Genomic DNA, 14,413 nt, shown 5'->3' with positions numbered 1-14,413 from the left:
TCGTAGGGCTGTGTGGGGTCACGTGATTTTCCGTCCCTGGGCATTTGCCCTTTGAATTGGCGTACTACAGCATAGTACAAACTAAGATTGCAGTTTGGAGACGTAAACCAAGTGTTCAGACCCATTTAGAAGCAAGTAGAAGGTGTATGAACGGGCCAAACAAGACCAGTGTCCCCATCCAGGATTGCCACATGCTCATCATATTTGGAGTAGGCCGGAATTCTCCCGGCCTCCGGTGATAGCCGGCCTTTGCCAAGTTCTCCGTACAACTTGTGCGTGACCCGGACATGGTCGACCTTAAGGTGCAGATTGTCGGTCTGTCGGTCTGTCCGAACTCTTACCGCAAATGCATAAATCGCATCGCGCTGCTCCCTCCACCGTCCATGGTCTCATAGCGGACGTCCACTTCATACCTCACTGGCGGAACAGCTCTGCAGCCGTCTATATCATGTCTTCGATACGTTGTAGTTGAAAACTTGGCATTGTTGTTCATCATCTGTGACAATCTGACCATGGCCGATATGATCTAGCCTGCATCTATACTACCACGTGATGCTGCAGATCGCTGATCACCACCAATAGCAAGTTGGTACCAATGGTTTGGTACAGTCTATATGAGTAGCGTTGATTGACGTATGAGCCTCTTGGTCGTAATAATGTACAAATCGTGTCTAGTATACAAATATATCACTGAATCCAACATGTTAGTCTGCAGATATCAACGCAGCTGCTCAGGGCTGGGACTCACCAGTAGTATTTCTATAAACCTGCCGGTCATGACCCTTGATTGGACGGTGTCTGTCCGCCACCCGGTGATTGTAATGGCCCATCTGTACTCGGAGAAACCTTCTGAAGCTTCAAGTATTCCTCCTCAAGTTTCCTCTGCATCTCGAACTCAGCCTTTCGCTCTAATTGAATGCGCTGCTTCTCCATGTCGCGGATGACACCCTGATGCATGGACTATGAGTCACAGAAGTTAGTCTCAAGAACATATGACATTACGGCAGAGCTCCAGCATACCGCTTTCTCCTGTTCTTGCGACCAGTGGACAAAGTAGACGATGCCCGCTGTGACCAGGCCGGTGCCGGCTAATGTAAGCTTCGAAGCGCGCGACATAATGCAGACAGAAAGATTCGGAGCCGTTATGAGTGAAACAATGAAGAAAAAAATAACCGGTCAACACAATTGGTGAGATGACAGCTGCCGAAAAAGGCGAGAGGGTGGTTCGAGACTATCGTGATGGCGGTGATGAGCGGCAGAATGTCCGACCGCCCTGGGGGGTCATCCGCATTGCGGAGATCCAGCTTCATGCCGCCGCATCACAACTTCACTCTCCACATTCGAGCTGACCCCTTACAATCTTTTACAATCTTCGTCATCTGACTAGCTCCCATTTATCTCAGGGTATCTAGTCGTCAAAATGGTGCGCATCTAAACCCCGTCCCCACTCGTTCAGGAGATGCTAACTGTTCCATAGTCCGCCCAGAACTCCGCAGGCATTCAGACCCTCCTCGATGTATGCTCCATTGATCTGATATCGCTGGGAGCTTACGCAACTGACTGTATCTGTGCAGGCCGAGAGAGAGGCTCAGAAGATTGTTCAGGAAGGTTCGTCGTTTCTACCACCCTCACTCGTTGCGTCCATGCTGACGTGTCGCATTATATAGCCAGAGAATGTACGGACCCTATTATCTACCTATACTATGACCCTCGCTAAACCTACTTTGCAGACCGTACCAAGCGGATAAGGGACGCTAAGGCCGAGGCCCAGAAGGAAATCGAGGAATACAGGAAGCAAAAGGAGGACGAGTTCAAGAAGTTCGAGTCGGAGGTAGGTTGCACTAATTCACTCGCTTCAGACGAGGAACCGTGCGGCTTTTTCACCGACAAAGGGCTAACGCTACGATCTACAGCACTCAAGCGGATACAAGAAGGCCGAGGACGACGCGAACAAGGAAGCCGAAGTCAAGCTCGAGGAGATCAAGAAGGCCGGAAAGGACAAGGGTCCTAAGGTCGTCGAAAAGCTTATCCACGCTCTGACCGATGTGAAGCCCGAGCCCTCCGCGAAGATTGTTACCAAGGCATAGAATGTTGCACGTTGAGTTGGTTTGGTCGGTCTTATGAGCATAGTTGATTTCTTTTTGCTGCTTTAAAGCCCATAACGTTGTTATATCTATTGAGCCTGGTGTATCATACCATTACCTTTTTGCGACCCGATTATAGGCTAAGAATTTAGCATGTGAGAATGGAGGCTCAAGCTGTACGCTGTTACTACATAGGTACATTTCAGACGTAGGATACCACCAACATATACCAAAAGTCTCATGTATTACGGATTTCTATTGACTGAAATCATCATTCACCATTCAGGCTATCAGCATTGATATCTAGTTATGTTCAAGATCCATAGTCTGGACATCTTCACGTGCAACGACAAAGCATCCTGGATCCATCTGGATCCATTATCAATTATCTGCCTGAGGCATAAGGCACGCATTGCGTCACCGCACATTATCGCGTCCAAGATCGGCTTCAACCGTGGACTCAGTTTCTATATGTCCCAAGAGTCAAATCAAAATAATGAAAATTGCCTCCTGCAGCACTTCTGCAGCACGCATTCTCAAAGTCGCGAGTCGCACTTGTCGGCATTCGCCATTTCAGTATATCTGTTCAGCCTGTTCGATACGACAATTACACTCAACACAGCGAACCGATTCGCGCGCTGCTCCTGATCCCCGGCTGGAGGACTTCGGTAAGGTCATTAAGGATGAGTATGCGGTTATTCGGGAGCATTATGGTTTGTTCAAATCGCTTTCTTTTGAAGTACAAAAGATCTGACGACGGACAGATAAACCAAAGAACCCCGTCATCCTAGCACATGGCTTGATGGGTTTCGCGGAGCTAAGGCTCGCCGGACCTCTTCTTCCTGGTGTACAATATTGGCGCGGTATTGTGGAGGCTCTTTCTATGAAGGGCGTCGAGGTTCATACGGCTACTGTGCCGCCTTCGGCGTCTATTGAGATGCGTGCTGAAGTACTAGAGAAGACTATTGCTTCTGCTGCGAAGGGGAAGGAGGTTAATATTGTTGCGTGAGTCGTCCCTTTTCTCCGTTCAGCTGGAGTTTGTCTAACGTCGTGCAGTCATAGTATGGTATGATGAACTCATGCCTGAAGAAGATCATTCGGCTTACGACATCTGCAGGGGTGAGATCACCAACGAATCCAGGCCTTCTAGCTTCTATTGACGGTATCAAGTGGGCTTGATTCGAGGTTTATGATTTCGCGTCTGAAACCGAAGGACTTCAAGGTCTTGTCTTTGACGACTATTGCTACTCCTCATCGGGGTATGAAGCTGTCCGGTTTTGACGGGATGGTTGCTGACTACTTGCAGGCTCTGCAGTGGCAGACTACATCCTCAACGAAATAGGCGGTGCGTTGGTCAGTCCATTGGTCAGGGACCATTACTAAAGTTCTTGTTTCCAGACGATCGCTTGGCTCAGCTCTATTATCTTCTCGAGCAGATCAAGATCGAAACAGGGGCATTTGCTCAGTTAACCCGCGAGTATATGGAGAAAGAGTTCAACCCCAACACACCCGATCTAGAAGATGTCCGGTAAGTTTTAGTCTACGATCCGCTTCATGAGGCTGATGTCGCAGGTACTTCTCCTATGGGGCAGTAATGGAGCCAAGACTGTGGTCAGTCTTTCGCTTATCCCACCGTCTTCTCCAGCAAATAGAGGGATACAATGACGGCCTAGTCAGTGTAGCAAGTAGCAGATGGGGAGGAGACAGCGGCTACAAGGGAACTCTCATGAACGTGAGTCACTTGGACCTCATCAACTGGAGCAACCGCCTCAAGTGGCTTGCTGGCGAGATCACTGGGCAGAAGCCAAAGTAAGTGCTGCACCCATGGCTTGCTCTATACATAGCAATGTCCGTGCTAAAATTGGCGCCCTCAGTTTCAACGCAGTTGCATTCTACTTGGATATTGCAGGTACGTGTCAAACAGCCTGCGTCATACTGCGTTACACAGGATCAAAGCCAAGCTGAACATTGTTTAGATATGCTCGCCAAGGAAGGCCTCTGAAGGAGTTTGGAATACAGAGCTCTTATTTTACTCGGCAATGCGGATGCAAGGAATTGTGGTGCCTAAGAGCCCTACCGGGGTGTTTTTCGGCTATGTACATTTCCGGCAAGCGGCACGCCAACGAGCTGCATTCTGGGCCACATCCTGCCCCCTTTCCAATTCGCCCTTGTCTCATGGGCCCTGCGATCAGGAGTTCCTGGCGGATTGACTGGTTGAGCAAGGGTAATCGAGCGTGGCGGTGCAGGCCGACTGGTGGGCGCACCCAGAGTGGCTTAGCCTGGATTGGAGGGTCGTGATTGGAGATGGTGGAAGGCAGCCAGATAGAGATATTCTTGCAGTGGTATATGAAATAGTGAAGATCAGATGTTTGTGCATAAGTGAGAGAAACAATTCTTCACCGTTTGTACTTCCTCATTTGTCGCTGGCCAAACGCCCGATTCCGAGCGCGCCGAGCCTGAGAGCTTCTAGCCTTCCAAGCCCGTCCTGCCCCACGGCCGACCTTCCTGTTCTCAGCCTTAACGTCATTTCTTTCCTCGTATATTCTGTAGTTATTTCTTTGATTACAGATCTTCTCTCTTGAATTTCCTCTCTTCAGTGTGCCAGGTAGCCTACCCTCGTAGAATATCTGGCTACATCAGCGAATTGTGGCGTGCAGAGTGATCTCACTGACCGACGAACGCCGCACAGGCCAACTGCGATCCCCCGCGACAAAGTACTGTACAGTCCGATCTTGGGAACCCAACCATCATAGCACGGTAGCCCGCCATGTCGACCGTGGCCATCCTATTCGACAGGCCGCATACGCATCTGACGAATCTTGATTTTCTCGCTGGCAAGGTCGTTCTCACGCTGCAGTCTGAGGCTGCTATTGCGGGCATCCAAGTCAAGTTAGAGGCTGAGAGTCGCACTCGTTTGGCTGGGCCGAGATATCCTCATAATGAGCACTCTGAGAAGAAGAGGACGGAGTTGGAGGTTCATAAGGTACGTCGTTCCTATTTTCGAGATTCAGGAGTATGTATACTGACTCTTGGCAGCTTCTGTATAAAGTGACGGATCTCTTTCCTGATCCTGCCTTGGTCAGGGATCAAACGAATCCTAATACTGCTTTTACGTTGCCGTCGGGTAGATATGAGTATCCGTTTCAGTTCAAGGTAAGCAGTCATGCAATTGCCCATAGCAACTAGGTTTGAAGCTGATTGATATAGTTCCCGTTCAACAACTCGTGCAATTTGCACAATAGCATGCTCACCAACCTCAACATCCAGGGCCTCAAGGTTGAGGTGGCTAAGCAGGCTAATGAGCATGTGAAGCGTACTCTGCCACCATCTCTATCTGGCTTCACGGGGCTGGCTGAGATTAAGTACTATGTCAAGGCCACTGTTGTTCGGCCGCAGTTCTACAAAGAGAATCTACGTGCTGTAAGTACTCATAATTGGAGCTTGACACCTGGACGGACTGCTGGAACGTACTGACACTGATTAGATCACCAACCTAACTTTTCTTCCTATCGAACCTCCACGGACAGGCAACCGCAAGGAAGAAGCGTACGCGCGACGTCAACACCAATTTGCCAGTGGCCCAACGCCCTCACCAAAGAGCTTGTTCCACAAGAGCTCGAAATCACATCTGAAAGATCACAACGCAGGCTCTCTTCGTGTCGCTGCTGACCTCCGTTTACCAAACCCCTCAATTCTCACCTGCAATGAGCCTATTCCAATGCGCATTCTAGTCAGCAAGCTGTCTGAGTCGTTTGAAACTGTGTTCCTTCAAATGCTACAGATCGAACTGATTTCCCACACTAACATCAAGGCGCATGACCTGAAACGAACAGAGACCGGTTCCTGGGTGATCTTTAGCCGTAGCAACATGGGGATACCTCTTGGAAGAGGTGGTGACCCCTCCGGGAGCGAGTGGACAGTTGACGCGAACATGTGGAATCATTTGCCTCTACCCTCGTCTGTTGCACCATCTTTCCAGACTTGCAATATTTCGAGAACCTACGAGCTTGAGGTGCGCATTGGCTTGGCTCATGGTACAGTTGGGAACATGAGAGTACGTCCCTTTCGCCCTATTTACATTTGCCGTTATGTATCGCTAACGTCCACAGTCACAACTCATCATCATTCCATTGAGAATGCCTGTCCGCGTCTACTCTGGAATCACTCCCCCTCCAGCGCTACTAGAGGCAATGGCTGCAAAACCTGACAACAAGCCTAAAATGCCCGCTCAATCCCCAAGGCACTCCCGCGAAGAGGATTCGGACCGGCCACCCATGCCCCCAAGACCAACAGTGGCCCCTCCTCCGGTCAACCCCGAGGATATCCACGACGAAGCTCCTCCAAGCTACGAGGACGCTATGGCTGAAACCCTTAGTCCTTTGGAAGGCCCTCGCCGCGAGTATTACCCACCAGATGCCTCTTCTAGTAGATCACCCGTTGAAGCCCGAACCGGAGCTGATGCGAAACCTTCAGTTGGAGACGGCCCTAAATCGCCCGGCGGCGCCATGTACAGCAACCAAGAAGCGAATTCCTCTTCCGAGTCGTTCGACATGCTTCCTTCGTCTCCGCCGGAGTCGCGGTCTGGATCACCGCTTGGATCTCCTGTCGCCCGGCAGCAGAGCGTGCTTAAAATTCACAAGGCACCGCTTCTTATGGACGACAGTCCGCCGCAGTATCAGCTGGTCGCTGAGAGTCCGCAGTCATCACAGTCAACGCCGAGCCAGGAACAGGAAGCGCAGAGACCAACCCGACGAATCAACCTTGGAGTTCCAAGCAGGAAGCCGGTCCCTAGTCCGAGTAGGACAAACTCGCAGTCGAGCAACCCGCCGCCGATGCCATGACCTGATCCCGGAGAACTTTTGCAGCTTCAGTCTCGGTAGGCTTATAGTCAACTAGTCAAAGCAGGAACCATTCCTAAAATGCATGCACAAGGAGTTTTGGGTTTCTGGGCATATTCTTCCAATCTCTCTTTCGCGATACCAGTATTGTTCCAATGGCATATCTATACTATCTCTTTCTTCGCTCCTATCATTTAATGACGTATAACCACCAATTGACTAGACACTCGAGTTCTTTCATCTTCTCTTGTGCAACTTCTTCACTGCTTCTGGTTGGTCGGCATAGGACCCTAGACTGGAACTATTGATTGCAGATCATACGACTTGAGGTCGTGAACGCCGTTTTTGTCTAACTCCTCGACTCGTGACCCTCAGTCTGGTGTTGACAGCGCGAAGATCGCCTTGGTTGCCTCATGCCAACTGTCTCCTGTAGCGCGAAGATATATCACTCCAATTGTCAGAGCAGCAAACATGTGTTTGCCACGTCACAAACCAGGTCCACTAGAGCCCCAAACTGATGAAAATCCCTCATCAGCAAAACAAGAAAAAAGAAAGCATGATCCTCAACAAAGACCGCGAAAAGCTTCAACTAGGATCAGAAGAGTATAGTATAAGTTAGTTAGTAGCAAGTGGGAGTGCCTGAGGCGTGTCGATCAAAACAAACGCGAGCGGTGAAAGAAAGAGCCCGCGGCCGGAAGAATCAAGATCAAGAGTTCGTCTGCTCTGCTCTGCTCTGCTCTCCCCTCGTGCTTGAGCTCCGCTACCAACATGCTTGCTTATTTCGGTTTCTAGCGATCCTCGACTTTCTTTGCGTACAGCTTCAGCTTTTCGGTCCTGGCGTTTTTCTGCTTCCTTCGCCTTTTTCTTCACCTCCGATCGATCGTCGTGCATTCGGTACATACCCGCAACACCGATCTTAAAATCTCGATCTTTGCGCGCCGCCCCATGTGTTTGCGCTTGTTGACCGCGGCCTGAACATCTAATTGCTTTTCGCTAAGGTACTGAGCTACAAGCTCTAGCATTCCAACCATGCGGCTCCACCTCACTATCAGCCGACACGGTCTGCCCATCACAAGAATTCTCTGGACTACGTCACCGCCGTCACTGCTCGGCCATAATCTCCCCAATGCCTCGTCGATATTACCCGCTGCCTCGTCGGCTGTTACATCGTCGCGTATGCCGAATGCGCTGTACTCGAATGGCGGATATACGATTGCGCAGCTACTAGAGGATGTAAACGAGGTTATACCGCTTGAGACCGAGCCGCGGTTATTCGAGGATGAGTCAAGCGGACAGTGGGGACTGGAAGACTACGTCGTTGAAGTCGGGGGGTCGGAATGTCTGCATTTCATGGAGTTGGAGGGGATACTGCGTGACGGAGACGAGGTCCTCATTCGTGCTTTGCAGATGTCTGATCTCAAGGCGCGGCGGATTTCCGGGCGGCATCAGATCTCTGCGGATGGGAAGCACCTTATTGATGGTGTGCCGTTTGGCAAGCCCTTCCTTAAGAGACCGACTTCGTCGAGACCGGCTATTATGATTCCGCCGAGGAAGAAGAGGCGCATGGCGCTTGCGCTCTGGGGGACGAATAGTGCTTATGAGGAGGAGGATACAGAGTGGGCGTCGCCTGCGCATATTGGGACTGGGAAGGAGCTTTCGCTGCTGAAGCCTGAGAGCGTTTCTGCACAGGCTGAGGATGGATTCGAGGATGCGTACCAGGATGACTACGAGGATTATCACGAGCCGAATGAGGATGGAGACGGTACTGTCATTCGACACCACATCGACAAGACAGACGATGGGTCAGAGAGTGATGAAGGTCCGTCTGAAGCTGATGCCGGAGAACTCAGTCAGGAATTACAGGATCTCAAGAAGGACATGGACGTTTCGGCGCTATCTGTACCAAAGGCTGCTAGGGCTTCTCGCGGCTACTCTTTGCGCTCGCGGCCGAGCAACCTTGAGCCGGTACCAAGGAAGAGTTCTCTTTCGCGTCGCTCTACTGGACCGTCTGAGGGCGAGTCTTCGCGCAGGAAGAGCGTTACTTTCGGCAAACAGAATCAAGCACCCCCAGCAGCGGAACCCGAAACTAATGCTCCTAGAGCTGTTTCGACGTCGGAAGAGGCCGAGAACTCTGTCTCCAGCGACAGCGATAGCGATAGCTCCGACAGCGACTCCAGCGCCTCCGAGTCAGATGACGAAGACTCTTCGGCCGATGAATCTGATTCTGACACCAAAGTCGCCTCTGAGTCGAGTTCGGACTCGGACTCGGATTCAGATTCTTCATCGCAAAGCTCGGAGTCGGAATCCGAATCCGAATTTGAGGAGGAAGAAGTGCCCAAAGTTACGACTCGAAAGAAGCCGATTCAAGAATATAACCCTCCTGGAGCTGGTTCGGAGAGGACGAGAAAATCCAATCAGCGGACCAAGATGCGACGGAGGCTCACAAAGCTCAAGCAGTTGGGCTTGCTGGACGAGAATGCGGATTTTGATGCTCTTCGAGAGTACGACGCTGGTACTGGAGACTCTTACATGCCTGAGTCGCGCGCCGTTCCTGAGTCGCGCGCCAGTATAAAGAAGAAGGAACAAGAAGATTTCGAGGCAAAGCGTCAGCAGCTGCTTCGGAGCTTGGAATCTGGAGGTGTCGACGTTACATTGCTCTCTGAGAAGGAGAATATCAGCCCGAGCTCTGTCAAGCCAGAACTTTCTCAACTCCATGACGATTTCGACGAGACACAGTATGAGACTGCCAATGAGAAGATAGAGGCTACTCCTGAACTTCCGAAACGTCGTTCCTTGAATGTAGCCAGCACCCGGCGGCTTCTGTTCGGCTCGCTTGGTGTGAGAACGCCTCACTCGAAAGAGGAAGAGGACACCACTCGGAAGAAGCTGGCTGGCAAGATTCGAGAAAGTACAGCTCCCAAAGCGGAAGAAATTCCTGCTGAACAGCCTGAAAGCGAGCCTGAGGTTGACTGGCGCGAGAAGCTGATACTTGGAGCTACCGAATGTGTTTTTGATGATATCGAGCTGAGCACTCCACCTTTCCCATTCGAGCAACGTTGGGATGCCGAGGCTGGTGAAATCATTCGACGACGGAGCCAACGCAGCAAGAAGAGGAAGAGAAGACAGCAGCTTCAAGTCTACGACGAGGAAGAAGCGTATGACTATGAAGACTACAACGCCGATGATGTTCAGCTCAACTACGATGATGTCAACCAGACCGAGATGACCATTGACGACAAAGACGAAAGTGATGAGACGACCAAGACCGCTGTGGACACCGACAGTGACCTCCCGGACTTGCCAGAGGATGCGAGTGGCCTACCAGAACTCACAGTGTCTGGTCTCAAATCCGGTCTAGTGTTTGCCTTCAAACAGCTAGACGTGTCGAAAGCTACAAACTGGCAACCGATGATATCAGAGTACCGCGTTGCTGTGGTCAGCGAAGTCTTTGACGATAACATCCTCAACATTCAACTCACGAAACCGTACCGTAAAGAACCCAAAAACGCCGACGAGGATGAGGGCCCCTTCCAGTATAGCGGATTCGAGATGCCCGGCATGGACGACGACGATGAGTTGGACGACGGGTTCCGCGAAGTCCTTTTTGACGATCTCATCGAACCGAAGCTGCTCCGCGTCGCGCCTGCAGAAGCTGCAGAAGCTGGAGACGAGGGTAACGCCAGCAAGTCAGTGAATTAATTTCCCTTTGTATCCTCGATTCGTCTGGCGCTTACCCGACAAAGTTCTCCCGCAGGCGACGAGCAACCTGCGCAAGAGCCCGATCGAGCGATCGACACGACTGCAAGCAACGACCGTGAAGTTGAGCAGCTCGCCGAGATCTCTAGTGAGCCGCCGGCATCTACGAACGACAAAGGTACCCATGAACCTAATCACGACTCTATTCAATCTCCTCGATTCGAAGGGTTTGATCAGTCGAATTCAGCCCCAAGTCCTATTGCGAGTGTTCCTCCTGCCGCAATGGGTGACTCTCATGAGCAGCAGGACCCTTCGCTCAAAGCGGACGAGAATGAATTACCTTCTACATGCCCTCCCAACGTCGACAGTCACGATCTTCAAAACACCGGGCTAACCGACAATCTTCAAACCATCAGCAGCCCTGGCAGTGTCGGATCGTTTCACAAGTCAATGAACTTCCTACTCAGCCAGAACCCATTGTCTCCTGAAGCTAAGAGCGAAAGGAAGAGCAGTCCAGATGAACCAATTTCTATATCTGGCTCTCCTACTGTTCCGAATCCATTCTATCATATCGATAAAGAATACGAGGAGCGCCGACGACGCAATAGTAAGAGGTCGCAGCGAGATCGATCATACGATCGTTCATCAAGGGAATCATCTCCGACAAGCGCCAAGGAGGGCTCTTCTTCTCCGCTAAGCTTGCCCCAAAAGCGCAAATCTCCATCGCCAGAGCAAAAGGAACCGCAGGAAACCTCGCAGGAACAGGAAACATCGCAAGTCAGCGTGATCCCAGACAGCATCTGGCCGGAAGCGCGGGAACCATCCCCGCCAGCTTCGCAGATGCAGTATGTCGACCTGACGCAATCAAGCCCCCCAGTGTCGCCAGGCGGGAGCGACGAGGATTTTGCCAAATCTCATCGGCTCCCGAGAGGATCCGGGTGGGTTCAGAAGAACAATCCGACGCGGAGACAAACGCGACAGTCTTCTTCGCAGGCGGGGATTCGCGTGGAGGTTAGCATTAGTCCGCCGAGGACGAAACGGGGACGGAGGTCAAGGATCTGAAAACAAACTATTGATACCATGTACAGTTACTCTAATGTATATCTATCTAACTACAACTGAATATATTTCCTTTCTGTCAACAGGGTCCAGAGTAAGCAGACCTGAACAGGTTTAGAAAAGGAGTGGCTTTGATTGGTGGATAGCTCGGGGTAGCTGCACAACAATGGCGTCACTATCTTCACTTTCTAAAGCTATTGCTACAATGACGCACGAAACACACCATGGACAAGGGATTAGAAGTCAAAGGCAGGAATGTAGCTGCTGGCGAGCTCATCCTGCTCCTCAATCCATGTCCTGACCCTCCATAATCCAGCAATTCCCCAAGGTTCTTACTCTACACCTCCCACCAACCACCACCAGCCCAACCACGACACATGCATGTGCCCCTCTTCCCTCTCGCTCCCTCCCGCCAGAAGCTCCTCTGCCCTGTCCCTCTGACTCGTCCCTCTGCGCTGTTCTGCACTGCTCGCTCTGTCTCACGGTCATCGTCTACACTACTTCAACGCTGTCGCTGCGGCTGTCGACTTTCTTCTAGTTGCTCTTGTGCTTGCTGTGTTCATCCTTCTGCAGTAACCAAGAACATATCTCGTTTTTCATCTCTATCTCACTCTAAGCACTATCAATCCCGTCTATTCTCATCCACACCATTCACATCAATCTCCCAAACACCCAAAATGGCCCAAGAGTACAAATTAAAAGACATCTCCTCCCTCTCCTCAATCCAAAACTACGACAAGGTCGAAGCAGAAGTTGAAAGCGTGCAAGATGGAAAAGTCCTACTTGTTAAGTATGAGGACCAGGTTCACGCTATTAGCCCCAAGTGTACGCATTATGGAGCGCCGCTGAAGAACGGCGTTGTTTCGCCGGAGGGGCGGATTACTTGTCCTTGGCATGGTGGTATGTTCCTTTCCCCTCTTTGGTTTATTGCTAGTTAAGGAGAGGAAATGGGTGGGCTGATTGATTGTTTCTTGCAGCTTGCTTTAATGTCAAGAGCGGTGATATTGAGGATGCGCCTGCTCCTGCTGCGCTGAATACTTTTGAATTGCTGGAGAAGGATGGCGCCGTTTATATTCGTGGTGAGGAGGGCGCTATCAAGTCTGGACAGCGGATTTCAGAGCACAAGTGTAGTGCTTCTGGGCCGGGAGGATTGGTTATTGTTGGCGGGTAAGATAACCACGCCATAACTATCCTCAGCAGATTACTGATGGACAATGCAGTGGCTCCGGAACCCTCGGTGTCGTCCTCGGAATCCGCGAACTAGGCTACACCGGCGCAATCACAATAATCACGCGCGAACCAAACCTCATCATCGACCGTACAAAGCTTTCCAAGGCCCTAATCCCCGACCCAGAGAAGATCCAATGGCGCAGCCCAGAATGGTACAAAGAAGTTGGCATCGAGTCTGTCCACGACGAAGTCATGTCCGTTGATTTCAGCGCCAGAAGCGTCGCCACAAAATCAGGCAAGACGTTCACTTACACGAAACTCGTTCTTGCAACGGGTGGCGTCCCGCGGAATCTACCCTTGGATGGGTTCCAGGTCCTTGATAACATCTTCAAGCTCCGCACCGTCACCGATGTCCAATCTATCCTCGGCGCCATCGGTGAAGAAAAGGGCAAGAAGGTCGTCGTGATCGGATCTTCCTTTATAGGAATGGAAGTCGGCAATGCCCTAGCCAAAGAAAACGACGTTACGATCGTCGGGCAGGAACAAGCGCCCATGGAGCGCGTGATGGGCGTTGAAGTCGGAAGGATATTCCAGAAGAACCTCGAAAAGGCAGGCGTCAAATTCAAGCTCAACGCCGGCGTATCAAAGGCCACACCCTCCACCTCCAACGACCGCAGTGTTGGCGCAGTACACTTACAAGATGGCACCGTCCTCCCCGCCGACGTCGTCGTGCTCGGCGTCGGAGTCCGCCCAGCAACCGATTTCCTAACAAACAACCCTGCCATTAATCTAGAGAAGGACGGCTCCATCAAGGTAAACGAGCACTTTGTCGTGCCGGACACAGACAACAACGTCTTTGCCATCGGCGACATAGCGACGTACCCCTACCACGGCCCAGGAACCGACCCCAACGGGGGCACATACACGCGCATCGAACACTGGAACGTCGCACAGAACTCGGGCCGGAGCGTCGCAAACACCATTGTCCAAAGCCTCAGTAACAAGACGCCCCTCGACAAAATCAAGCCCAAGGTCTTCATCCCCATCTTCTGGTCTGCGCTCGGTGCGCAATTGCGATACTGCGGGAATACGCCGAATGGGTGGGATGATCTTATACTTAAGGGCCAACCCGAGGAAGCGAAATTCGTGGCTTATTATACTAAGGGGGATACGGTTGTTGCGGTGGCGAGTATGGGCATGGATCCGGTTATGGTTAAGGCTGCGGAGTTGATGAGGAGGGGGAATATGCCGAGTAAGGCTGAGATTAATAATGGTGTTGATGTGTTGGGTGTTGGTGTGCCGAAGGGGGTGCGTATCTAAGGATAGCAGAGTGTGCTATGGGCATAGGATGCAGATATGTAGTTAATGAACCATGAGAATGATGATTTTGTTTACTTTCTTTCTTCTGGGTTATGGACGAACGTATCCAAGAATATTGTAAGAATACTCTCAAACGGGGACTTAAGATCAAGACGGGACGAGTGGGTGGTGCGTAAATCGACTTAGCCCAGGTCCAGACTCCTTAATCTGTTTTGGATGGCGGTCGCGAGTCACGACTATAGGAAA

General features: G+C 51.2%; 6 protein-coding genes across 6 annotated transcripts; 5 read left to right on the top strand and 1 right to left on the bottom strand.

Moving 5' to 3' along the window:
• Positions 1 to 101: 101 nt before the first annotated feature.
• On the bottom strand, positions 102 to 1,269 carry BDV14DRAFT_180938 (protein PET117). The gene is made up of 3 exons (XM_073769978.1): positions 1,021 to 1,269; positions 749 to 960; positions 102 to 690 (listed from the first exon to the last, which is right to left on the bottom strand). The coding sequence occupies exons 1-2, from the start codon at positions 1,114 to 1,116 to the stop codon at positions 775 to 777; spliced, it is 282 nt and encodes a 93-aa protein (XP_073624200.1). The 5' UTR covers positions 1,117 to 1,269; the 3' UTR covers positions 102 to 690; positions 749 to 774.
• On the top strand, positions 1,240 to 4,086 carry BDV14DRAFT_192397 (triglyceride lipase; the record flags this gene model as incomplete). The annotated part of the gene is made up of 10 exons (XM_073771633.1): positions 1,240 to 1,255; positions 1,796 to 1,831; positions 2,627 to 2,797; positions 2,849 to 3,089; positions 3,255 to 3,343; positions 3,391 to 3,429; positions 3,483 to 3,612; positions 3,657 to 3,893; positions 3,959 to 3,993; positions 4,061 to 4,086. The coding sequence occupies 10 exons, from the start codon at positions 1,240 to 1,242 to the stop codon at positions 4,084 to 4,086; spliced, it is 1,020 nt and encodes a 339-aa protein (XP_073624199.1).
• A 364-nt stretch (positions 4,087 to 4,450) lies between these two features.
• Positions 4,451 to 7,438, top strand: BDV14DRAFT_128339 (arrestin (or S-antigen), N-terminal domain protein). Its single transcript, XM_073766035.1, has 5 exons — positions 4,451 to 5,067; positions 5,121 to 5,237; positions 5,292 to 5,504; positions 5,569 to 6,138; positions 6,194 to 7,438. The coding sequence occupies exons 1-5, from the start codon at positions 4,852 to 4,854 to the stop codon at positions 6,923 to 6,925; spliced, it is 1,848 nt and encodes a 615-aa protein (XP_073624198.1). The 5' UTR covers positions 4,451 to 4,851; the 3' UTR covers positions 6,926 to 7,438.
• BDV14DRAFT_128255 (uncharacterized protein) lies at positions 7,339 to 10,761 on the top strand. Its single transcript, XM_073766033.1, has one exon. The coding sequence runs from the start codon at positions 7,952 to 7,954 to the stop codon at positions 10,619 to 10,621; it is 2,670 nt and encodes an 889-aa protein (XP_073624197.1). The 5' UTR covers positions 7,339 to 7,951; the 3' UTR covers positions 10,622 to 10,761.
• On the top strand, positions 10,761 to 11,880 carry BDV14DRAFT_128261 (uncharacterized protein). The gene has a single exon (XM_073766034.1). The coding sequence runs from the start codon at positions 10,901 to 10,903 to the stop codon at positions 11,678 to 11,680; it is 780 nt and encodes a 259-aa protein (XP_073624196.1). The 5' UTR covers positions 10,761 to 10,900; the 3' UTR covers positions 11,681 to 11,880.
• A 474-nt stretch (positions 11,881 to 12,354) lies between these two features.
• Positions 12,355 to 14,167, top strand: nfr1 (putative AIF-like mitochondrial oxidoreductase (Nfrl); the record flags this gene model as incomplete). The annotated part of the gene is made up of 3 exons (XM_073771632.1): positions 12,355 to 12,577; positions 12,655 to 12,844; positions 12,898 to 14,167. The coding sequence occupies 3 exons, from the start codon at positions 12,355 to 12,357 to the stop codon at positions 14,165 to 14,167; spliced, it is 1,683 nt and encodes a 560-aa protein (XP_073624195.1).
• Between the last annotated feature and the right edge of the window lie 246 nt (positions 14,168 to 14,413).

Source organism: Aspergillus stella-maris (genome assembly GCF_047715825.1).
Source record: "Aspergillus stella-maris strain CBS 113639 unplaced genomic scaffold BDV14scaffold_67, whole genome shotgun sequence".
NCBI classification, from domain to species: domain Eukaryota; kingdom Fungi; phylum Ascomycota; class Eurotiomycetes; order Eurotiales; family Aspergillaceae; genus Aspergillus; species Aspergillus stella-maris.
The sequence above is the reverse complement of the archived record's forward strand: the minus strand, read 5'-3'. Positions and strand labels throughout refer to the sequence as shown.